Genomic DNA, 24,066 nt, shown 5'->3' with positions numbered 1-24,066 from the left:
AGTTTCTGATTCTGTAGGCCTGGGGTGGGACCTCAAGAATTTGCATTTGTAACCAGTTCCTGGGTGATGCTGCTGCTGGTGGTGGGGGGACTACATTTTGAGAACCACTGAACTAGTAATAGGAGGCCATCGAGTTTCACAACCTGAAGGCGGGACAGATATCTGTTGTCAGATCACTGTTGGGCCACAGGGAAATAATAAGAATTAAAGCAGCAACGGCGTCCCCCTTGACTAGATTTTGCCCAAAAAAAGGAAAAATAAAGGAAAAAGGGAGAGGCATGCTGCCTGGGTCAGGGGGCAGCTGTGATATTTTAAACCCGGAATCTGGTTGTGTCATCCTTTGGAGCCCCGGGGGAATGCTGGAGTGCATTTTTCCCAATGGCTCCCATAACTGAGAAGCGTCAAGAGCCTGGACATGGAGACTGTTGTCCTGGTGCAAAGCCCAGTCCCAAGAAATACCCAGCTTTTCACCCCTTTCCTGGACACCGGGCCTCAAACTTACCACCTGTACATTGATCAGACCAAAGCTCTTGCCTTTGAGCTAATGTAAAGAAAGAGAACGCAGTCTACTTTTGACCTATCTTCTCTATGCCCTGGGTCTTAAACTTCGTGACCACATAGATAAACCTTCCAAACTTGGACTCTCTTCCCCTAGTCCTCTCAATTCAGAGTATGAACTAAGCAAAATAATATTGCCCTGGCCAGGCACTCCATTGTTACCCAAAAAGAAACTATAACATTAAACCAATAGATCTTGAACAGAACAATCTCAGGAAAATAGTTCTGCGTCTTCTTTCTACCCACAGGGATTCCACGAGTTTGGGGTATGTAGTAAGGCTTGGCAAAGTAATCCCTATTCAACTTCCGGGGTGTTGCTCTTTGTTTCTCAGGTACAAGGGACGAGTACTTGCTGGGGAAATCAGCCAAGTAGAAGAGACAAGGATTCAGAGAACCCTTGGATGTCTGGGTTATACCTGACTGTGAAAAACTTAAAGGTAGTCAAGGGGGCACCCGGATTTGAACCGGGGACCTCTTGATCTGCAGTCAAATGCTCTACCACTGAGCTATACCCCCTCTGCTGGCAAGAGCTTGGTAAATTCTTTTTACTGCAATCCTAAAATTTTCATCCTGAATATTATTTGTTCAAAGTTGGTTTCTTCTTCCTAGATAATACTGAAATTTTTAATAAGGAGGAACAAAACTAAAACACCAATAGAAGACACGGCATTTTGAAAAGACGTGAACTCAGGTACCATTCTGCCTTTTCAAAACAGGCTCAATTCTGTATCCGCAATCCCACCCATCTCTTTACCCAAAGAAGTCAGAAAACAACCTTTTGCAAAACCAGATAGGGAATCCTTTTCCCTGGTCTCTCTAAAAAGAATACAAACATCAGCTACCAAGACACCACTGAGAAACCTTCGCTGGCTACACTCTCTAGTGGTCGCTCCCTCTTTTAGTGGAGCCAACTCCCCCACTTTAGGTGCAGAACACGCTGGCTGTTCTCACGCCGAGTTTATAATTTAATGAAGGCAAACTGGACACTAGAAAGTTAAGATATGGAAGAGGTGAAAGAGACAGTTGGGCACCTGACAGTTGGCGGGCATTCTAGGCAGTGGGAATGATTACCGCAAAGGCGCCAGGACCAGAGAGGTTGGAGAGGTGGACAAGGTGAGACCAATTCAACATAGCTGGACAGTTAGCCAGGGCCATAGAGGGCCTTATAGTCCAAGGTAAGGAGTCTGGATTTTATCCCAAATGGTTGAAAAGCCAGCCTTTGGCCAGTTTTGAGCAGGGATTTGAAATCATCACCCACACTGCTGTGGGGAAGATGTTTAGGGACTCAAGAACTGACATAGAGAATACGTACAATGGAATATTATTCAGCCTTAAAAAAAGAAGAAACTTTTGCAGTATTTTACAACATGGGATATCATGCTAAGTGAAATAAGCCTATCATAGAAGGACAAACACTGAGTTATATGAGGTACCTAAAACAGTCAAACTCAAGGAAGCAGAGAGTGGGATGGTGGTTGCCAGGGACGAGGAAAGAGACACGGGGAGTTGCTAACCAATGGGTGCAAAGTTTCAATTACACAAAATGGGTAAGTTCTAGAGACCTGCTATACAACATTGTGCCTATAGTTAACAATATTGTCTTGCACACTTAAAAATCTGTGAAGAGGGTAGATCTCGTGTTAAGTGTTCTTACCACAATAAAGGAAAGGAAAAAGATGGACACAGAGAGACAGGTTAGGATTCTATTTCAGTAGTGCAGGTGAGAGATGGTGATAGTATCTTAGATTACAACAGTGTATTTGTTTCCTATTGCCGTTATAAACAAATCACCACAAACTTATTTCCTTAAAACAACACAAATCTACTATCTTATACTTCGGGAGGTCAGAATTCCAAAATCAAATTCACTGGGCTAACCTCAGGTTGACATGCCTGTATTCTTTTGGGAGGCTTTAGGAGAGAATCCGTTTCCTTGGCTTCGGTTGCTTCCAGAGGCCACCTGCATTTCTTGGCTCATGGCCCCTCCCTCCATCTTCAAAGCCAAGGTAGAACCTCTCACCCTCTGATCTCTGCTTCCATCCTTACTTCATGGTTGGTAGCTTGAAATTGGCAGGTGGGAGTATTTGCACCATGGGAATTAGCAAATGCTATAAATCGGGTCCTTTGAAGCCAGTTGTCAGCCATTTACCAGCACAGCACTACTCCTGATTCTGATTTTCTCGAAGAAGGAAGAGGCCAGCTCTTCAGCTAAGAGGGTGAGGAGAGAGACAATATGGAAGGTCTGAGACAGGAGAAAGTGTGTGAAATAGTCATTTTGGTGAGAAAGTGAACCTAGTCAGCCAGTAGTGTAGGAATACCAGAGAGGGTATTTTGAGATTGATGAGATGACACAGGACTTGTGAGCTCTCCTCCAACAAAATTCAGCTGCTTGGGTGCTAGTTTGGTGTAATCAATGTGAGAGTTGAGTTTAATTAGGATTGTGGTTTGGCTGGCAACTACAAACTAGGCTTATAGTGAACCAGGCGCTGTGCCAACTACTGTGGGGGAATACAAGGACGAATGTAAAGTGATCCCTGCCCTCAAGGAACTTACAGTCTAGTTGGAGAAACAAGATCCGTACTCCAAGGGGAAAAGATTACTGGCAGTCGAGAAAGCAGATGCAGAGTAGCGGAACTGCAGACACAGGTGCTGGATAAAGAAATGAAGTCCCTGACTCTCTGGTAGTGAGAAAGAAGAAATGGACGGGCAATCACAGCTAAAGGAAGAGCTTTCCAGCCTAGGGGAAACCTGTTGATGTTTGAAGAAGCAGGGAGAGAGGAAATGACTGAAGATGCTGAGAACTGAGACAATAGAAGCTCATCTGGTACAGGAGCAGAGGGGGTCAAAAAGGGCAAGGGAAGCACTTCCTCTCCTGCACACAACACTGGACTGGGGGATTCAGCGCAGCTCAGGTTGCACGCAGGGAGGATGGCACTGCTAGGAAGAATCTTCCCTTGGTTCTTTGTATCACCCTGGGAAACTTGAAATCATCGGTTTAGTCAATCATAGGTACTAAACCACTATTAATCACCAGAGAAGTCTGGTCAGTGAACACTACAATTAAGGTATAATCCCTTCACCTTTGGCCGAGGGGGGTATAGCTCAGGGGTAGAGCATTTGACTGCAGATCAAGAGGTCCCCGGTTCAAATCCGGGTGCCCCCTGCCATGTTTACTTTTAAGCCTTACTACCATCAAAATAGTAGGAAAAGGACAATGACTAACCACACAGGTATCTTGTCCATTCTGCAGAATGTCCTGGGAATACAGCAAATATAAACTACAGTGGATTTCAGGTTCTATAATACCTGAGTCAACATGCAGACAAAGGAATTATCATACAAGCTGGTACTGTCTGCAACCGTTCCAGGATCAGTGGATAGCAAATGGTGGTCTGGGGACTTTTTGGGGGAGTGGGGGGAGTCTCTGAGGCCCTTTCTAGCAAGAGAAAAGGTCATCGTATAATACGTTATTTACCTGTTTCTTGTTCTTTCATGAGGTTACAGTAGAGTTTTCCAGAAGTTACATGATGTGATATCATAACAGAATAAGTGCGGGAACATAAAAATCCAAGCTGCCTTTCATTAAGCGAGCCATTAAAGGGATCTCCAGAAGAAGGTAAAGCAAAGTCACTCTTACTGTTTGGAAAAAAGTAGCTATTTTTCATTTTAAGATGTTAAGTATTTTTAAAAGGCAATGGACTTATTATTATCATAAGCGCATTAACAAATACTTACATACATTTCACAGTTTAAATGTCTGGTAAATATCGATAGATATAACCTATATAAACAAAAACTCTTCGGGGCCCTCAATAACTTAAGAATGTTAAGGGGTCTTCAGATGAAAATTCGAGAACCACTGCTCTGAGTAAAGAGGTGGCTCAGGGGCGAGCGTGCTGGGGTTGTGAGACAGCACAGGGAAGAGATGACATTTGAGCACAAATTTGAAGAATACGAGGATAAGGCAAGAATCCCGAAATCCTAAGCCATATGGTGTTGCTGGAGAGTGAAGTCTAAGAGGCAAGGTGATAGGAAATGAGCCCAGAGAGGAGGAAAGCCATTTCAGGAAAAGACTCCAATACTGCGCTTAAGGAGCTTGGACTTCATCGTATAAGCACTAGTGGGCCAGCATAGGGTTTTAAGCAATGGAATCTTATGGTCAGACACTGGTGGTAGCACCTATTTAGAAGGCTAACACAGGAGAGCCCTGCAGGCTTCGTTGGTAGAGCATGTGACTCTTGATCTTGGGGTTGTGAGTTTGAGCCCCATGTTGGGTGTAGACTTTACTTAAAAAAATAAAAAGGAAAGAAAACTAATACAGGCAGAAAAGCAGATTTCCTGGGGAAATGATGGTTTCTGTTTTGGACCTGGCAGGTTTGAAGAGCCTGTGGGGTAAAAGTATCCCAATCACCAGTTCCATATATTGGCTAGAGCTAAGCAGAAATGTCTGGGCTGGAGATATAGATGGGGGAAGTGATCAGCATATAGATGACAATTGAAGCTCTCAGGATGGGCGTGATCACCCAGGGAAGTACAGGAGGAGACAGCATAGTGACTTTGAGCCTGTGCTTTGGAATCAACCAGGTTTGGGGTGGTATTTCAGCTCTGCTTTTCACAAGCTATGTGGTCTCAGACACACGGCTTAACCTTTTTATTTCTCAGTTTTCTCATCTGTAAAGTGAGAATAATAATATGAGGGTTATTGGGAGGATCCAAGAAGTCACAGTCTAGTAAAATGCTTAACTCAATGACTAGTACTCAGTAACATTCCATAAATAGTAACTTCTATTGTTAGTAGCATCATGGAAACCATGGGTGAAGAGTGTTAAGAAGGTGGGAATGGTCACAATGTGAAATGCTGTGGAGGTCAAGTAGGATAAAGACTGAGGAGTGTCCTTGGATTTTGAAAACAAGTAGGTCATGGTGACATTTCTAGTATAATTTTTCAACATATATAATTGCTAGTATAATTTTAGTCATGTAGTGAGGACATAAGCTAGATTACAGGAGTTCAAGGAATGTGTGCATGCAAGAAATAAGGAAGTAGAGATTGATCATTCCCAGGCCTTTGGTTTTCATGGACCACACAAAACAGTGGCATTGGGAGGGTGGAAAGCTGATATAGGGCTGTAAGAAATATTTTTAACACCAAAAAAGATGAAAAGAAGATAATTCCAGAATAATAGGCAGTCCTTTAAATTGAGTAAATGTAACTTTATAAGAAACACTATATATTCCAAATATTTCTAATTTTGCCGTAAGTGAATGAAAGCTCCTTTATGCAAGGATGCTGACATATGGAGATGATTGAGATCAACTTCTTCATTTGTTCAGCAATCAATCAACGTGTATTTACTGAGTGAGGCCCCATCCTAAGTGCTCGGGATATACTGTTGAACAAAAAAAGAACATGAACCCAGGCTTTATGCAACTTATAGACTAGTTATAGACTAGTTGGGGGGAGGGGTCATTCAACAAAAATCTTCAAATGTATATTTATGAATTATAATAAATAGTATAAAAGACATTTTAAAAATTAAAAAAAAGAGGGGGATGCCTGGGTGGCTCAGTCAGTTAAGCATCTGACTTCAGCTCAGATCGTGATCTCACGGTTTGTGAGTTTGAGCCCCACATCCAGCTCTGTGCTGACAGCTCAGAGCCTGGAGCCTGCTTCGGATTGTGTGTCTCCCTCTCTCTCTCTCTCTCTCTGCCCCTCCCCCATTCACACAGTCTCTCTCTCTCTCTCTCTTAAAAATAAACATTAAAAAAAATAAAAATAGGGGCGCCTGGGTGGCTCAGTCGGTTAAGCATCCGACTTCGGCCTCAGGTCACGATCTCACGGTTTGTGGGTTTGAGGCCTGCATCGGGCTCTGTGCTGACATCTCAGAGCCTGGAGCCTGTTTCAGATTCTGTGTCTCCCTCGCTCTCTGCCCCTCCCCGACTCGCGCTCTGTCTCAAAAATAAACATTAAAAAAATTAAATAATAAAAATAAAATCGTATGAAAGAAAAATGCAGCATGTCAAAATGGGTTACAACAGGGGGACCTGACCTAGGATGGGGGTCAGGGCAGATTTCCCTAAGAGACATTTAAACTGAAATCTGAACTTCCGTAGACATGATGTACATGATGAGGGTAGGCAGGGTAGAGTGTTCCAAGCATGTGTGAGACTTATGGGTATTCAGAAGCACGGACAGTATCTGGGACTAAAATGTCAACTCTTTGGAACAAGAGCAAGCATGGTGCACGTTAAGGTTGACAAGGTAGGACGAGGCCAGGTCAGGGCCTAGTAGACCACCATATGGATTTTAACTTTGATCTAAGAGCACTAGAAACCACTGGAGGATTTTCAGGAGAGTGACGTTGTAATATTTGTATTTGTGAAAAATGATTCTTGGCCATGAGTCAGTGGGTGGAAGAGGGAGAAATAGAGGTCAGGAGGTATGCTAGGAGGCTTCAAAAGTAGTTTAAGTAAGAGATGGACCGTAGCAGGACTAGAGGAGATGGAAAGAAGTGGATAGACGTGACCGACACTGTTTTTTAAATGTTTATTTATTTTTGAGAGAGACAGACAGAACGTGAGTGGTGGAGGAGCAGGGAGACACAGAATCCGAAGTAGGCTCCAGGCTCTGAGCTGTCAGCACAGAGCCCGAAGCAGGACTCGAACCCACGAACCTCGAGATCATGACCTGAGCCAAAGTCAGAGGCTTAACTGACTGAGCCACCCAGGCACCCCAACAGACACTTTTAAAAAAAAAAAAATTATTTATTTTGAGAGAGAAGAAGAGCATGAACCTGGGAAGGGCAGAGAGAGAATCCTAAGCAAGCTCCACGGAGCCCGATGGGGGGCTCAAACCCACAACTCTGAAATCAAGACCTGAGCTGAGCTCAAGACTTGGACGCTTAACCGACTGAGCCACCCAGGTGCCCCTAAGATTTATTTATTTGTTTGCTTATTTATTTATAGATTTCTTTTTTATTTTTTAAGTAATCTCCACATCCAACATGGGGCTTGGACTCACAACCCCAAGATCAAGAGTCCCATGCTCTACACAGAGCCAGCCAAGCACCCCTACAACAGACCTTTAGAAGGCAACCTGAAAAGGACTTGGCTAAGAGTCTCAGATGGACACCTGGATGGATGGTGGTTCCATTTATCAAGAGAGACACATTTGCTAAGGAAATCATATGTTCAGAAACCCATGGAATTTGGTTGAGAAGTGAAAGAGAGTGAAAAATTGGTAGCTAGAGAAGTTGGTGGGATCAACTGAAGGCATTTGATGAGTGATAAGAGAGATTTATAAATGTACAGATTTATAGACTTCTTAATGTTGAAGTGCCCCAGAGCTTAGCTCATGGTCTTTATTTATCCTTTTTTTTTTTTTTTAGATTTTTAAATTTATTTATTTTGAGAGCAAGAGTGTGTATGTGAGTGGGGGAGGGGCAAAGAGAGAGAGAGAGAGAGAGAGAGAGAGAGAGAGAGAGCGAGAGAGAGAGAAAATCCCAAGTAGGCTCCACACTATCAGCACAGAGCCTGATGCAGGGCTTGAACTCACGAACCATGAGATCATGACCTGAGCTGAAATCAAGAATCAGATGCTTAACCAACTGAGCCACCCAGGCACCCCTAGATTTTTTTTTTTATTTTGAATTAATCTCTACATCCAACATGGGGCTCGAACCTGCAACCCCAAGATCAAGAGTCCTTTGCTCCAGGTACCCCTATCCTTACTTCTTTATGATCTCATCCACTGTCATGGCTTTAAACACGGTTGACCCTTCAACAACATGGGTTTGAACTGCACTGGTCCACTTATATACGCATTTCAAAAAATATATATATTGTGGTACTGTAAACGTATTTTTTCTTCCCTATGATTTTCTTAAATTATTATTTTTTAAGTTTATTTATTTGAGGGGGAGGGGCAGAGAGAGTGGGAGAGAGAGTGAATCCCAAGCAGGCTTCACAACAGCAGCACAGAGCACAAGGTGGGGCTCGAACTCACAAACCCGTGAGATCATGACCTGAACCAAAATCAAGAGTCGGCTGCTTAACTGACTGAGCCACCCAGGCACCCCTATTCCTTATTATTTCCTTAATAACATTTTATTTTCTGTCTTATATTCTAAGAATCCCGTATTCTGAATCCAGTACATACAACATACAAAATATGTTTATGCTATTGGTAAGGCTTCTGGTCAAGTAGGCTAGTAGTAAAGTTTTAGGGGAGTCAAAAGTTATACATGAATTTTTGAGTGCATGGAGGGGTCAGAGCCTCTAATCCCTGAATTGTTCAAGGGTCAACTGTATACCTATACGCTAACAACTCCCGAATTTATAGATCCTTCTCTCCAGAACGCCAGGCTAATGTGTCCAACTTGTTATTTGAATTTTGTTTGGTTGTCTAATAGGCATCTAACTTAACATGTCCAAAATTGAAGTCCGGTTCTTAACCCCCAAATCTGTTCCTCCATAGTTTTCCCCAAGCCAGTTAATGGCAAGGCCATTTTCAGCTTGCTCAGACGTTTAAGGCCTTGGAGACATTTTGATTCCTTCCTTTCTTTCATGCCCCACATTTTGTTGGCTGTACCTCCAAAACACATCCAGAACCTGACCACATTACATTACCTCTACTGCTGCCACTCTAGTCCAAATCACCATCATTCTTTCCTGAGTATTGCAAGAGCTTCCTAGCACATCTCCTTACTTGTAACTTTGTGTCCTTTCCCACAGTCTAGCTTCAATTAGAGTGATCTCAGGCACACTCATGCCTTAGGAAGCCTTCACTGGCTCATGACTATCTGTACTGCCCTTCCGTGCGAACTCCCTCACCTAAAATCTAACATCAAATAATCTTATTTGCTTTAATATCAGCTTCTCCCATGGAGCCCACACTGACCACATTGTTTCAAATTACAATTTGCCCCTCCACCCACTTCCTGATGCCTCTTACCTTGTTCTTTTACTTTTCCATGGTATGCATCATCTAACACGCTATACACTGCAGTTATTGTATCTATTGTTTACTAATACCCACTGTCATTGCCACCCTAGCAGAATCGTTTATCTGTTTTTCCCCTTGAGGTAGTCTAATGTATGCCCATGACAGTACCTGGCATAAAGCAGGTGCTCAATTAATATTTGAATATATCAACAGAAGGAAAGAGGCCAGAATGGGGAGGTTGAAGCTATAAAAGGGGTAACTGACATGCCAGGATCTCTAAAATACAAATGGGTATGGAACCAAACACACACACACACACACACACACACACACACACACACACAACCTACACACACCGCACACGGGACTATCTGCAGCACTAGAATGGCTCTTCCCAATACCACATCCTTTTGGGGTAGGGGGGAGGGAACTTTCACATTTGTTTATTTTTACTCGCCATCTCTTTTTCAGCACAGTTTTTTTTTTTCAATACCACATCCTAAGGGTACCGTTTAGAGCTTTCTCGCTCGGTCCCCCACGCCCTGTGTTCTTCGGGGGCCCCTACACAGCACAGAACCTTTTAATCAATCATTTCTGAACTTCTAAGGTCCAGCGAAGTTCCTGACGCATATTACGTGCTCAAAAGAGGTTTTTGGGTAAATTTACCAATGTTTCTGTGCCCCCGACTACATTAGACTTCTTAAAAAGGAGACTCCGGACGTCACTCGCTCCAGCAGCCCTCGGCGCCGACACCGCCCACTTCGCCGCGAAAACTTAACCCGACGTCCAGCATTTATTACGTAATAAAACTGCGCCCTGAAGCCGTGGAGGGAAGAGGCGGATTGAGCAGGCTCCGGGACACGTGACGGGATTGGGCGGGGCATCAAGGTTCATATCCCAGAGTCCTTTGCACTGACTCCTCTTCCGACTCCTTGTTGAGCAAAGATGTCGAAGCGAGGTGAGTATCTGGGAGATCCTTCGCCATCTGTCGCGAGGTGGCTGCTGGTCGCGCCCGGAGCGGTGGCCACGGGCAGATGTGGCGCTTTGCGCTCCTCCCGGGCGGAGAGGGAGAGGAGGGCCGCGAGAGCGCGCTGGAAGGGCTGCCGAAAGCGGCTGGGGGGGCCTGGCGGGTTGAGTTGGCCGGATCCGGACGGGACTCTAGACCGAACCTCGCGGGGTCGCTCTGCGCCTAGAGCTCCAGTAATGGAATTGAAGTGGGGCTGGCTTAGGCCCTATGCTGGGCGACTTGTGCGGGCTCCCGCCTTGCAAGAAGAGCTACGTGGTGCAAAAGCTGGAACGAAGATTGGGTGGTTCAGGCCCCTTACTCTCCACGTAAAGGCGGTAATAGTGTGGAATTGGCTGTTCGCCATGAGAACGGGGTGGCACATGGGGAGGGGTAGGTGGAATCCCAGAGAGAGGGAATTTAGTCTGCCGTTTCCCAAAGCACGTGCGAATGAATTTATACCTTACGAGTGTGAGGGCAACTCCGAACCATGACTAGACAGCGACCCCATTCCTGTGTTCCTTTCTACCCGCAGGACGTGGTGGGTCCTCCGGTGCGAAATTCCGGATTTCCCTGGGTCTTCCGGTCGGAGCCGTGATCAACTGTGCTGACAACACGGGTGAGACCTTCAGCTGCACCCTGCCAACCCCCCCCCCCCCCTTTTAAAAGCACTCGTTGGGCCTTGACTAATGACCCACTGAGCCGTCAAGAAAGGGCAGAGGAAAAACACTGCTTTTGGGTGAAGCAGCAGCATGCTGTGTTGTTTTGCTTCAATTGGTGGTGTGACAAGGTATTGCACCTTGGTCAGGTGTGGGGGGTGGCGACTAACTCTTTGGGAGTAAGAGGGGAGGGAGAGGGTCTGGAAGTGACGGGGTGGGGGGGGGAATGTTACACCGGGAGAACTGCTTAATAAGCTCTCCAAAAAAGTCATGTTTGTTTACATTCTTTTATAGGAGCCAAAAATCTGTATATCATCTCTGTGAAGGGGATCAAAGGAAGACTGAATAGACTTCCTGCTGCTGGCGTGGGTGACATGGTGATGGCCACAGTGAAGAAAGGCAAACCAGAGCTCAGAAAGAAGGGTGAGTGGAGGTCCTGAATCCTCCTGTTGCTTGGTGGACAGGTGCCCTTTACTAGAAAATGGAACAGTTACTCTGCCATTTTCAAGGCTTCTTAAAAGCTTGATTTTCTTTGAGAGGAAGTCTGAGCTATTTATCTGCAATTGAAGTTTTGCTCTTGGCTGTGTTAGAGACTATTCTCTTCCCTATCTGGTTTTGTTGTATCTGTCGCTTTTTTTTTTTGTCATTGTTTTAAGTAATCTCTGCCCAGCCTGGGGCTTGAACTCATTACCCTGAGATCAAGAGTGACATGCGCTAGTGACTGAGCCAGCCATGCACCCCATTGTTACATTTGTCCTTGTCCCCTTACACCCTAAGTGTATTTGCCACACTGAAGTCAGGGCCCATCTTTTAAAAATGTAAGTCTGGGGTGTCTGGGTGGCTCAGTCAGTTAAGTGGCAGACTTCAGCTCAGGTGACGATCTCACGGTCTCTGAGTTCAAGCCCAGCGTCGGGCTCTGTGCTGAGAGCCTGGAGCCTGCTTCAGATTTTGTGTCTCCCTCTCTCTCTGCCGCTCCCCTGCTTTCTCTCTCTCTCTCTGTCAGGAACTGAAGAAATAGTTGGAAAAAAAAAAAATTAAAGTGTAAGTCTTGGGGCACCTGGCTGGCTTAAATGTAAACCTTGGCTTGTCATTTCCCTACTTAAGTTCTTTCTTGGTTCCCAATACAAGCTGCGAGGAAGTACATATTTACCCTGCCATTTCCCCGAGTTCAGTGGATAGTTCTAAACCACATCAGGTACCTATACCTGTAGAAACAAAAGCCCTGTCCTTGTAGAACTTAGTCCTTCTTCATGGTGCCTTCTCCAGCTCTATTGCTTTCAGGTCTTGATTTCTCCCTCCACCTTCCTTGGTGCTTCAGATCCTTTGTACTTTGTGCCTCCTGCCTGGAATACTCCAATTCAATCATCTTTAGCTCACTTCCTTGTTAACACATCTCCCCATCCACCAACACACCCCCCCCCCACCCCCCATCCTCCAGTAACCTAAATCCAAGTGGTATTTTTTGTGTAGCATTAGAGTTGTTTCTTCTACTAAAGTTCAGAAGAGCAGGTAACTGTCTGGTTCATTGCTGATTTCTCAGCTACAAATGAATATGGTGGTGTTTAGTGTATATATATGTGTGTGTGTGTGTGTGTGTGTAATTTAAAAAGTTCTTTTAGTATTTATTTATTTTTGGGAGACACAGTGCAAGCAGGGGAGGGAGGGGCAGAGAGAGAGAGACAGAATCTGAAGCAGGCTCCAGGCTCCATGAGCTGTCAGCACCGAGCCCAACGCGGGGCTCGAACCCACGAAGTAGGGGATCATGACTTGGGCTGAAGTCAGACGCTTAACTGACTGAGCCACCTAGGTGCCCCCGTTTTTAAGTAATCTCTGCACCCAGCATGGGGCTTGAACTCAGGATCCCAAGATCAAGAGTCACATGCCCTGCCAACTGAGCCAGCCAGATGCCCCAGTAAATGTGGGGGTTGTTTGGTTTTTTGTTTTTTTGATAGGCATTTAGAGTTGACCAGGTGTCAGGCAAGTTTCCTTTCCTGGAACTACTGATTTGAAAGGGAAGGATGAAAACTTGCATAAAGTGGTTGTGAGATTCAGATAAAGCGTGTAGAGCATTTGGCCTGGGACACCTAGCACTTTGTAAGTACAGAATAACATATTCTTCGTGTTTTAAGGCAGGCTCTTTTTATAGAGGAGAGTAACTCAAGATTGTGACTTGTCAAAAGTTTGTCATGGTTGCTTCTAAATCTCTTCTGGTAGACACTAAAACGGGGAGCTGGTCATTGCTTAATCCCCACTAGGTGTAGGAGTTGGTTGAGGGGAGAAGGTTTTGGAGCACTTCTGACTTGTAATGTCTTGTCTGGTTTTAGAGCTTCTGATACTCAGTGAACTTAACTTCAGCTCTTGGAACTTTCCTCCTGTACCTGTTTAGTCTGTCTGCCCTGGAATGTTTTCCTCTTCCTGAGGAGTCTGAGCTATCACTTGAATATACAGTACAAATATGATGGGTCTTGGCCACATACTGCAGTTACTCCTGGTAAACCTGCATAAACACACGTCTCTACCGCTTGGTTTTTTTAGCCTTTGGGTCAAAAATCTTTGTTCTCCTTTAATACCACTTGAGGGTTTGGTAGGCGAGGAGTACCAAGCATTGTGGTTAAACATCGATTAATCAATGTGTAAATTGAGATCCTCTTAGAACACTTGCTGGGTCTGATCTGTGGCCTGGAAAGCTGTCAGAGAAGGGCAGAGCAACCCGCTTGTCACCGTTGGTGAGATGGCAGCAGTACATGTTGTTGGTCTCCATCTGATTATTGTGGGACAGACCAGAGAACACTTCATGGTTTTAAAAATAGTTGTGAATTTCCAACTCCATCAATGTCTTACTTGTTCTGGGTTCTGCCAAATGAATACATCCCCTCACGTTAGGCTTCCATATGTCAGAAACTTGAAATGCAGGCAGTGGAAAGGGGCAGTTTTGGAAGTCCAGAGTCTTGGATTTGTGTGGCCTTGTTCATCTGCTAGATTGGTCATTTGTGAGAATTTAAATGGTTATGAGTAGGGGTGCCTGACTGGCTCTGGGTAGAGCATACAACTCTTGATCTTGGGGTCATGAGTTCAAGCCCCATGTTGGGCGTAGAGTTTACTTTTTAAAAAATGGTTTTGAGTCGATAAGGGCTCAACAGGAGGCTCTTAGTAAATACTAGTTTTAACCCTCAACGTGTATTTTATTGTTAAAAACTTGATCAGAGTCTATGTATAGAGACAGTATTTGCCTCAAGGATAGCCAGGATCCCTGTCCTATAAAAAATCCTGTATTTGCAGTGTCTGACCTTGAATATGGCAATGTAACTGTTATCTCTATTTTCCAAGAGGAAAACTTGAACCTCAGATTATTAAGTAACTTGTTCAGTGACTGTCGAGGTTTGCATGCAGGTTGTGTCTGACTTTAGTTCTTTCAAGTGCAGTAGATGAAGATCTGGGAAAGTGTTCACTTTATGTGCAGATAAGTTTTTAGAAGTTACTTAAGACCCTGGAGGGGCGCCTGGGTGGCGCAGTCGGTTAAGCGTCCGACTTCAGCCAGGTCACGATCTCGCGGTCTGGGAGTTCGAGCCCTGCGTCAGGCTCTGGGCTGATGGCTCGGAGCCTGTTTCCGATTCTGTGTCTCCCTCTCTCTCTGCCCCTCCCCCGTTCATGCTCTGTCTCTCTCTGTCTCACAAATAAACGTTGAAAAAAAAAAAAGACCCTGGAAAACAGTTCCTCAAAAAGTTAAACCCAGTTAATTACATAGGCAATAGAAGTTAAATTAAAATTGCCCAACTTTCAGACTTCCAAGAGATGATCACTGTTAATATTTTGCCGTATGTCCTTTTTTCTTGACTTGCGTGCAAAAAATTTCTTGTTTAAATGGGACCATGACCTTCCCATTAACCCATTCTTCTTGCTTCACAGATGATTGTACTACATATGAAAAATTACAGATAGACCTAATCATTTTTAAATGATTCTGTTTTGTGTCTTTGCCATGAGATAGATGGGTTAATTCCAAGTTTTTGCTCTATTAACATACGTATGTGCCCAGCAGTAGCAGTTAGGCATTTGAGATAAAGTAGAGTGTGTGGTCATGATCCTGGACGTACTCAGGGAGTTCAAGGAGCTTGTGACACATACGCACGCTAGAAGTTGCAGGGTTTCTTTGGCTAAATTCATGTGTAAATGAGCTGATATTTATATAATCTAACATGGTACGTATTCAGTTCCAACATAATCTTGGAGGGCAGTAATTTTTACATCTAGGTGTGTATTTTCTTAGAAGTTTTGATCTGTACCGGGGTGGAACATTGCCTAATGAGTTAATAGCTTGGCCTCTACTTTTTCAGGTTTTTTTTGTTTGTTTGTTTTTTAACGTTTATTCATTTTTGAGAGACAGAGCATGAGCAGGGAAGGGGCAGAGAGAGAGAGGGAGACACAGAATCTGAAGCAGGTTCCAGGCTCTGAGCTGTCAGCACAGAGCCCGATGCAGGGCTCGAACTCACAAACTGCGAGATCATGACCTGATTCGAAGTCGGACACTCAACCGACTGAGCCACCCAGGCGCCCCACTACTTTTTCAGTTCTAAAAGGGGTCCCATTTTGTGATACTAGGATCTTAACAGTCCCCACCTGTTGGGTGAAAGCATAGAAGGTGCTTAGCAAGTTTCCTGCTGGTATGTTGCTAATTGTTCTCCTGAAAGAAGGTCCAAATTTACACTTGAAGGAAATGCAGGCAGTTTTGACTTGGAGTAAGGTCTTTCCATAAGGGGCGATTGGTGTTTGATAAGGGGTTTGTCTCTCAGACTTGCTTTTAGGGAATGAAAAGCTAATGGTGAGTATGCATTCCGTCCAAATGGAAATGTTGGGGAGCTGGGTGGGATGTAAACTGCTCTCTTGTGGTGGCACTGGGACAGGTTAAATGACTGCTACCCTTTTTTCCCTTTTAGTACATCCAGCAGTGGTAATTCGACAACGAAAGTCATACCGGAGAAAAGATGGAGTGTTCCTCTATTTTGAAGATAATGCGGGGGTCATAGTAAATAATAAAGGTGAAATGAAAGGTAAGAAAGTATCCACGTTGTTCCCTAGGTCTTTGAGATGGGACGATTTAACCTTGGGTCTGTCTGATCTTACCTGTCACCACATTCTTTTTTTATGCAGGTTCTGCTATCACAGGACCCGTTGCAAAGGAGTGTGCAGACTTGTGGCCCAGGATTGCATCCAATGCTGGCAGCATCGCATGATTATTTCCTTTATCTGTTTTAAAAAAGAAGTAAAAGTTATGTGCTCCCGGTGTTTGCCTTCTTGTTCTCTTGTACACGTTACTCTTCTTGACACCACCTAGCCCTTGCCTCCTTTTGTAAAATGAAATTACTCAGTGCAAACTTTCTGGGGACGTGTGTGAAACAAAGATAAACAGTACTTGCACTTTTCGACTCTATAGACACTTACGGACTTTCCAATTTCTTCTGTAAAAACTTACTTGGGTTTGGAGTCCTTAAATCGCAGATAGTAGGTACTGTTTGATAGGAGGTTACCCCAGGTAACTGTCTTGCAATTCATTTGAGATAATGTAGAGTGAATGGTCAGATCCTAGACACACATGGAGGTCCAGGAGCGACGTGAGGAAGGACCAGATACAGGTGTATATATGCATATTTGTGCAGTTCTGGGTTTTGGGTAAACTGGCACATAAATGACTTTATTTGTAAAATCTAACATGTATGTAACTGCCATTGGGTTTGCTTTTATGAACGGTGATTAAATTATTTTATTTTAAATTATCAGGTTTTTTGCTATCAAAACATTTTGACAGGATGGCTGTATAATGTACCTGCTAAACCTTAGTTCGAGGATAAAAGGTGATGGGGGCGCCTGGGTAGCACAGCCAGGTCACAAGCTCACAGTGCCTGAGTTGGAGGCCCAGACTGCAGAGCCTGCTTGGGATTCTCTGTCCCTTCCCCACTCTAAACTTAAAAAAAAAAAAAAAAAGCTTCAAAACCTTAAAAAATAAAGGTGATGCGGGGCGCCTGGGTGGCGCAGTCGGTTAAGCGTCCGACTTCAGCCAGGTCACGATCTCGCGGTCTGTGAGTTCGAGCCCCGCGTCAGGCTCTGGGCTGATGGCTCAGAGCCTGGAACCTGCTTCCGATTCTGTGTCTCCCTCTCTCTCTGCCCCTCCCCCGTTCATGCTCTGTCTCTGTCCCAAAAAATAAATAAATGTTGAAAAAAAATTTTTAAATAAAAAAAAATAAAGGTGATGTGATGATACCAGCACAGTGGGTGTAAACCTTGGCAAATTCTACTTGAAGGAATTGGACATTGGTTTTGGTTTTTGTTTTTAAGAGAGAATCTAAAGCAGGCTCCACGTTGAGTGTGGAGCCCTACACTGGACTCAATCTCACAACCATGGCATCATGACCTGAGCTAAAATAGAGTTGGATATTCAACCAACTGAGCCACCCAGGTGCCCCTGTAACTTCTTTCTAAACCATGAGAAGATTTATGTGATGTTTCAAGGCCTGAGGAAAAATGACCATTTGGCAGGTTTGGGTCAATAGTGTGGCCTAAAGATGTTGGAATAGGCTTTTTAGATTGAGGTTTGTGTTCATGCATCTTATTTTCAGATTAACAGTATTCTGAAAATACCCAGCCTTAAGTGTTCTCTTGTAAGGCTAGAGATGAGAGGATATAAGGACCCCAGCACATACTCAGTAAGATTACCCTTTTGTCCTTCAAGATTCTGCATGGAATGTATTAGATTTAAGTAGTGGTCCTCAACCTGAGGAGTTGAAAAGACATGTACAGGCAATATCACAGGCCAATTAAGTCAGATTATGGAGGTAGGACCCAGACCTCAGTACCTTTTAAAGATTCCCCAGGAGATTCCGAGGTGCAGCAGCCAAGATTGAGATCTGGTGCTGTCTAGACTGAGCCTATCTTGTTTTAGAAATACAGTCAGAAGTCTAAAACAGACCTGTCTTCCTCCTGCCCTCTATCCTCCAGCCTGGTGAGATTGAAGTCTTTAATGTGACATGAGATGTAAAATTAGTCCTTTTTATCCTGTTGTGTGAACTCTACATGTGAAATTTCTCACCTTCAAATAGGAGTGAGGGCTGGGTCTCTTCCTTGTCTTATGTCTTACATGTTCTGCCTGGGTCCATTTCAAGTTGTAACAGAGTAGACTCAAACTATAGACATTAACCTATAATTTCAGGTTTCTAGGAAATTGCCTTTCGTGGTATAGAAACCTTAGCTATGCTGAGTATTGCCAGAATTAGTGGTTTTCTGCGTATATAAAGCAACCTTTTCTAATACACGTGCCTTCATATAGTGAATATAAAAGACTTCTGATCCTGTTGTCTTGTCTCGTGTAGGATAATCGCATCTCAGAGTTGGGTGTGAGGAGTAGTTTGATGGTTAAACCATCTGTGTAAGGGTTTCTTCAAGGGGAATAGTTGAAGAAGGAAATAAAAAATCACCTGTAGTCACAACAACTAGAGGAAATCATTGTTCATGGTTTGCTATATCCTGTCACATATACAAAAAAAAATTAGCCAGGGAATAATGTGTCAACCTGCTGGTTTCTTGTGGGGTTTTTTTGTTTTGTTTTGTTTGTTTGTTTGTTTTTGTTGTTGTTGTTTTTAAGCTGGAGGAGGAATACTAGCTGATGGAAATAATTGGGTTGGGTGGGGAGAAGTGCTTTAAGAGGACTTCCGGGAAGTCAGGAGACCTGAATTCTGGCTCTGGATCCACCACTAAGTGGGTTTAGGGAATATCCCAATGTTTCTTGAGCTTCAATTCCCACTTGTGTAAAATGAGAGTCGGAAGTAGATGCTATCTGAACTTTCTGATCGTTCTGGGTACAAACAAGCTTCCCAAGGAGACGGAGTTTGGGGAAATGTATATAGTAGGGCGGGGGGCGGGGCCCAGTTGCGTTCACACTGCCCACGTTGTGTAATCCCCCTCTTCAATCTCCAATTCCTCTTGCGTGGTCTCCTGTTGGTCATCCTTCATCTCACGGCCACGCAAGCAACTTCCCTCACAGCCCTAGGAGCCTACCCTATTTAGATGGGGCCATAGGGTTTGTGTCGCAGGAGTCTCTGACACGTCACAATGCGCAGGGGAGCCCCTACCTAGGGCCCTCAATTCCCACCAGAAAGGCCCTCGGAGGCTGTAGTGGTTGGGATGTCGCGCGTGTGCGAGTGTCCTCTGCGGCTGGAAAAGGGCTTCATCTTGGATGGTGTGGCCGTGAGCACCATGGCCCGCACCTATGAGCGCCTGAGGCCCAAGGTCTGGTCGGCGATTCCGCCCTACAACGCTCAGCAGGACTACCACGCCCGCCGATACTTCCGGAGCCGCGTGGTTCCGCCAGTGCTGCGCCGGACTGAACAGGTTATTTATAAGAGTGCCCCGGACGATCCCACTGTCTGTCCCCACAGAGCTCGACCCTGTGGCGGGGCGTTTTACCCCTCGGGCGGGCCCTCCCACCTCCCACCTCCCACCTCCCAACTCCTCGGTTTTCTTACTGAACCCCCGGAACTGGCGCAGGCGGATGACAGGTATTGAGTTCACTGGGCTCACAAAATCACTTTCCATCCCTGAATTTGAGAATGTTCCCATTTTGGGTTTCTGCAAGCCTTAGCGAACGGGCCTGGAACCTGGCCTCTCCCAAACAGATCGGTGTCATTGTCCTTTTTGACGTCATGGACCCGACCTTGGGGTGATCTCGCACCACAGATTCTCTAAGAGCGCGAAAATCCTTGTGACCTCAGCGAACACCTGCCAGGCGGGGCACCCTCCATCGGTGACGTCATAGTTGCAGAGGCGCCCCTCGATGGGACTTTCTGTGAGCAGGCAGAAAGGAAGCTTCCCGAACCTCTGCTACCTCACTCTCCCCAGCCCTTTCCCCTCGTGGATGTTGCCCCTTCTCAGCAGAGTCCTACCCGGGATCAAAGATCCTGACGCTATTTGCTGATGGCTTCAACACCTTTGCTTCCAATATTTCTGTCTCCATATGTCACAGTGGTATGGGTAGGGGAGAGGAGGGCTTAGCGGGGGTTATTCTGGGAACAAATCTTGGGTTTTTTGTGTGTGATCTCAGTGTTTGTGTCTGCGTGTCTGCGTGTATATCGCATGTATATGGACACATCTGTATGTGGCATGCTTGAGGGTGTACGTGTAATTACTCATGTAATTTTTATGACAGAACCAGAGTCTAGGAGGAAAAAAGAGAAAAACTTGAGTATTTAAAAGCTTGAAAATAATATGGTGTGCACACTTTTTAAAATTTCCATTTGTAAGTATTTAACCATCACAACCGTTTGTAGTAGGTATTACTTCATTTGCATAGAGATAATGGGGGTTTGCGGCTCCTGGGTGGCTCAGTGGTTTAAGCCTCCGACTTTGGCTCAGGCTCAGGTCATGATCTCACAGTTAAAGGTTCAAGCCCCGCTTTGGGCTCTGTGCTGACAGCTCAGAGCCTGGAGCCTGCTTCAGATTCTGTTTACCTCTCTCTCTGCCCCTCCCCTGCTCACATGTGCTCTCTCTCTCCCTCTCCCTCTCTCTCAGAAATAAATAAACATTAAAAAAAAAAGATAATGGGGATTTTTGTTTATTTTTTTGTTTTGCTTTTAAGTAAACCCTACCCCCAATGTGGGGCTTGACCTTACACACCCAACATCAAGAATGGCACGCTCTACAGACTGAGCCAGCCAGGCTTCCCCAAATAATGTATGTATGTTTGTTTGTTTGTTTGTTTATATTTTGAGGGAGAAGTGTGCAAGTGAGCGAGGGGCAGAGAGAGAGAGAGAGAGAGAGAGAGACAGACAGAAGTGGGGCTCACCCGAAGCAGAGCTCAAGCTCACCCGATGTGGGACTTGAACTCACAAACCGTGAGATCATGACCTGAGCCAAAATCAGATGCTTAACGACTACGCCACCAAGTTGCCCCAATAATGCATATTTTTAAAGTAAATTAAGTAACTTTTACTATGCCAGGCCCTTTGTTGGAACTATCTCACTTAAATCTCTCAGCAACCCTCCTTAAAGCCAGGAGGAAATTGAGGTCCAGAAAAGCTGTGTCATTGGCCCAGGGTCACACAGCTTGTTAGTGGCAGAGCTGGACTGGAACCAGTCTGTCTGGCAACAGACAGCCCTTAACTGCCCAGCTATGCTGCCTCTCCCTGAGAGATAATAGGTCAATACGTATATTTATATTTAATCTGTCTGGCCCAGTTACCCCTGGCTGTGACCTCTTCTCTCTCCCCGAAATAAGCCCAAAGGGAGTTTGCGTGTGCACCTCTCAGCATGGTGGCTGACAGTCTGTTTTCTCCCTCACTTTCAGGATCTCGGGGGCACAGGCAGGGATGGCTGGATAGTGGATTACTTCCACATCTTTGGGCAAGGACAGAGATACCTGAACCGGAGAAACTGGGCAGGGGCAGGCAAGTGCCACCTGGCTTTCCAGCCTCACCGTGGACCCACTTGGAAGAGTGATGTGCATTCCCCCAGTTCAGAGAGAGAAACCGAGCCACAGAGAGCCCTGTTTTCAGGGGAAGAGGCCCAAGGACTGCATCCTCCAGCTTTTCTTCTCACGCATGAGCAGAGGGTGTCACTGTGCTCCTTATATTTAGGGATTGAGTGCCTACTGTATGTCAGATGCTTTCTGCCCTCACGCTATCCCTGTGCTACAGCCAGGGAAACGGAAGTTTAGGGTGGTAAAGTGATTGGCCAAGAAGGGCTTAGCTGGGATCAGAGTTCCACTCTTTCCAACTCTAAAACTCACGTTCCCCTCACTGCTCCCGGCCTGAGCAGGCTGTGTCCTGCTCCTTTTCCGAGCCCAACTTAGCAACAAGAAAGGAAGGGTTGAGAGCTGTTTTTCTGACAGTGTGAACCCTCCTCCCACCCAACCCCATCGCCCTTTCACCACACTCTAGTCACGTGATCCTATGCACCATTTGGCCAGAGTGAGCTCATCCATTTTCTCCAGATGGGTCAGAAGCAAGGGTGAAATGTTTTCAGTCTTCCTGGGAGCAAGGCAAGTTCGGCCAAGCCCAGAATCTTCTGGCCCCTCCTGTGCTAGCACATACCATTCACGCTCCTCCTGTATACTACTCGTGGTATGTGGTTTGGTTTCTAGAAAGCTGTCTCCTTGACTTCATCAACCCTTGGCTTTTAATCAAGACCCTTGAGACACCCCAGGATTGAGGTTTTAGCTGGGACATGGGGAGCATGTTCTATACCAGCCCTGGGACGGTGGGGGCGGGGGGGGGTGCGAAGCAAGCGGGAGGGGGGTGGTGGCTGAATGCAGGCTCAGGCTTCTCTCTGTGCCCCCAAGGGCATTCCCTCCAGCAGGTGACAGGGCATGATAACTACAATGCTGATCTGAAAATGATCAACGGGTTCAATGGTCGGTTTGGCTATCGCAGGAACACCCCAGACCTCCGCCAGCGCCCATCGGTCTTTGGAGAGGTCACCCGATTCCCTCTCTTCTGACAGCATCTCTTCCCTGCCCACCCTTTGACCTGAATAGAAGACAGATGTTTAGACGATCTCTCAATTCTACTTTTATATAAACAGTGATGTTATTGTGCCTCCAAGTGTGCTGTTTCTTTCCCAAGTTTGGGACCGGGGCCAGCTAACTAGCTGGCCTCTTTGGAGAGGAGGTGGGAGGAGAGAGGCCATCCTCAGGCCTGTGCCCTTACGCTCCATGCCCATGAGTGCCAGGCTTGAAAGGAGGCCTCAGTTCTCCCCCGCCCATGTAAGAAGAAACTGCACTGCTCACCGAGCCCTCCACAAAGCTCTGCCCCAGGCAGCAGCAGGGCCCTGGGTTAGACACCGGCTACCGATGTTCCATCAAGAACTGAGCCAAAAGGGATTTGGCCAAAGGGATTGTCATTGGTTGCCCTGAGAAGGGTTTCCTGATTTTCCTGAGAGTCATCCCATCCAAAATAACTGACATCTTCCTTCTCCTTTCTACCCTCAGTCCATCAAGAGTCAGGGCATGAACAAGGGGATATCTGGGGGTGTTTTTCAGCCTCTGGATTCTGATCTAGTAATTCTGACACAGTGCTTGTGGGCACTTTCTCTACTGGTGCTCTATCAGTTTCCTTTTCAGCTAGTTTCCAGGATGTCATTTTTCAAGTGTCCCCACCCAGTTTACTGGTGACCAAGAGAAAAGCCACAGCAGATGATGGATACAAAAGAAGGTGGAGCTTTAGAACACAAAGCCTGCCAGAGCTCTGGTGTGGGTGGAACCTGGTGGTATTGAGTCACCTTAAGTGGACAAGGAAGAGAAGAATAATAGGTCATGGGGGTATAGCTCAGGGGTAGAGCATTTGACTGCAGATCAAGAGGTCCCCGGTTCAAATCCGGGTGCCCCCTTCCTCCTCCCTTTTGTAATTCCATTAAGTGGAAGTCAGTAAGGGCACCATACCTCTTAACTCCCAGCCAGAGTGTCTAGAGAGGACAAAGAATTGTTAATGCATTCTTTGATTGAAACACTACTAATCTCCCCAGATTCCAAAGGATACTTAGCTGAGACCCCTGGATGACCTTGTTGGGCTTCAATTAAGACAAAGTCCCCTGGGGCGCCTGGGTGGCTCAGTCGGTTAAGCGTCCACCTTCAGCTCAGGTCATGATCTCACACTCCGTGAGTTCGAGCCCCGCGTCAGGCTCTGTGCTGACAGCTCAGAGCCTGGAGCCTGCTTTGGATTCTGTGTCGCCCCCTCTCTCTCTACCCCTCCCCTGCTCATGCTCTGTCTCTCTATCTCAAAAGTAAATAAAAACATTAAAAAATAAAATAAAGACAAAGTCCCCTAAGGAAATTCTGAATCTAAAATTAGGTATGAGAGCTTTGAACATAAATGTAGCAATCTGAGGGATGAGAGTACAGGTAAAGAGGATCATACAACATG

At 45.5% G+C, this 24,066-nt stretch overlaps 2 protein-coding genes and 4 non-coding genes across 6 annotated transcripts; 5 read left to right on the top strand and 1 right to left on the bottom strand.

The window, feature by feature from the left end:
- Window positions 1-1,002: 1,002 nt before the first annotated feature.
- TRNAC-GCA lies at window positions 1,003-1,074 on the bottom strand. Its single transcript has one exon. It is a non-coding gene; the product is annotated as a tRNA-Cys (tRNA).
- A 2,575-nt stretch (window positions 1,075-3,649) lies between these two features.
- TRNAC-GCA lies at window positions 3,650-3,721 on the top strand. The gene has a single exon. It is a non-coding gene; the product is annotated as a tRNA-Cys (tRNA).
- Window positions 3,722-3,840: 119 nt separating this feature from the next.
- Window positions 3,841-16,443, top strand: RPL23 (ribosomal protein L23). The gene is made up of 7 exons (XM_043584271.1): window positions 3,841-3,852; window positions 7,079-7,083; window positions 10,420-10,460; window positions 11,041-11,124; window positions 11,459-11,587; window positions 16,099-16,212; window positions 16,313-16,443. The coding sequence occupies exons 3-7, from the start codon at window positions 10,448-10,450 to the stop codon at window positions 16,393-16,395; spliced, it is 423 nt and encodes a 140-aa protein (XP_043440206.1). The 5' UTR covers window positions 3,841-3,852; window positions 7,079-7,083; window positions 10,420-10,447; the 3' UTR covers window positions 16,396-16,443.
- Window positions 11,162-11,296, top strand: LOC122486229. Its single transcript, XR_006298078.1, has one exon. It is a non-coding gene; the product is annotated as a small nucleolar RNA SNORA21 (small nucleolar RNA).
- Window positions 16,444-17,396: 953 nt separating the features above from the next.
- Window positions 17,397-22,744, top strand: CE1H17orf98 (chromosome E1 C17orf98 homolog). Its single transcript, XM_043584269.1, has 3 exons — window positions 17,397-19,543; window positions 21,495-21,594; window positions 22,488-22,744. Exons 1-3 carry the CDS (start codon window positions 19,337-19,339, stop codon window positions 22,643-22,645), a joined length of 465 nt encoding a protein of 154 aa, XP_043440204.1. The 5' UTR covers window positions 17,397-19,336; the 3' UTR covers window positions 22,646-22,744.
- A 717-nt stretch (window positions 22,745-23,461) lies between these two features.
- On the top strand, window positions 23,462-23,533 carry TRNAC-GCA. The gene has a single exon. It is a non-coding gene; the product is annotated as a tRNA-Cys (tRNA).
- The last annotated feature ends 533 nt before the right edge of the window (window positions 23,534-24,066 follow it).

The sequence above is a fragment of the Prionailurus bengalensis genome, chromosome E1 (assembly GCF_016509475.1).
Source record: "Prionailurus bengalensis isolate Pbe53 chromosome E1, Fcat_Pben_1.1_paternal_pri, whole genome shotgun sequence".
Taxonomy (NCBI): Eukaryota; Metazoa; Chordata; class Mammalia; order Carnivora; family Felidae; genus Prionailurus; species Prionailurus bengalensis.
Note: the sequence above shows the minus strand (reverse complement) of the source record. Positions and strands in the feature narration are given on the sequence as shown.

Excerpts from the sequence above, each read along its gene's own strand:
- RPL23 (XM_043584271.1), top strand. Across the intron at positions 11,125-11,458 it reads CAACTGTGCTGACAACACGG|GAGCCAAAAATCTGTATATC; the intron begins GTGAGACCTTCA and ends ATTCTTTTATAG. Across the intron at positions 11,588-16,098 it reads ACCAGAGCTCAGAAAGAAGG|TACATCCAGCAGTGGTAATT; the intron begins GTGAGTGGAGGT and ends TTTCCCTTTTAG.
- CE1H17orf98 (XM_043584269.1), top strand. The coding sequence starts at position 19,337 with ATGTCGCGCGTGTGCGAGTGTCCTCTGCGGCTGGAAAAGGGCTTCATC. Across the intron at positions 19,544-21,494 it reads TGCTGCGCCGGACTGAACAG|GATCTCGGGGGCACAGGCAG; the intron begins GTTATTTATAAG and ends CCTCACTTTCAG. Across the intron at positions 21,595-22,487 it reads GAGAAACTGGGCAGGGGCAG|GGCATTCCCTCCAGCAGGTG; the intron begins GCAAGTGCCACC and ends TGTGCCCCCAAG.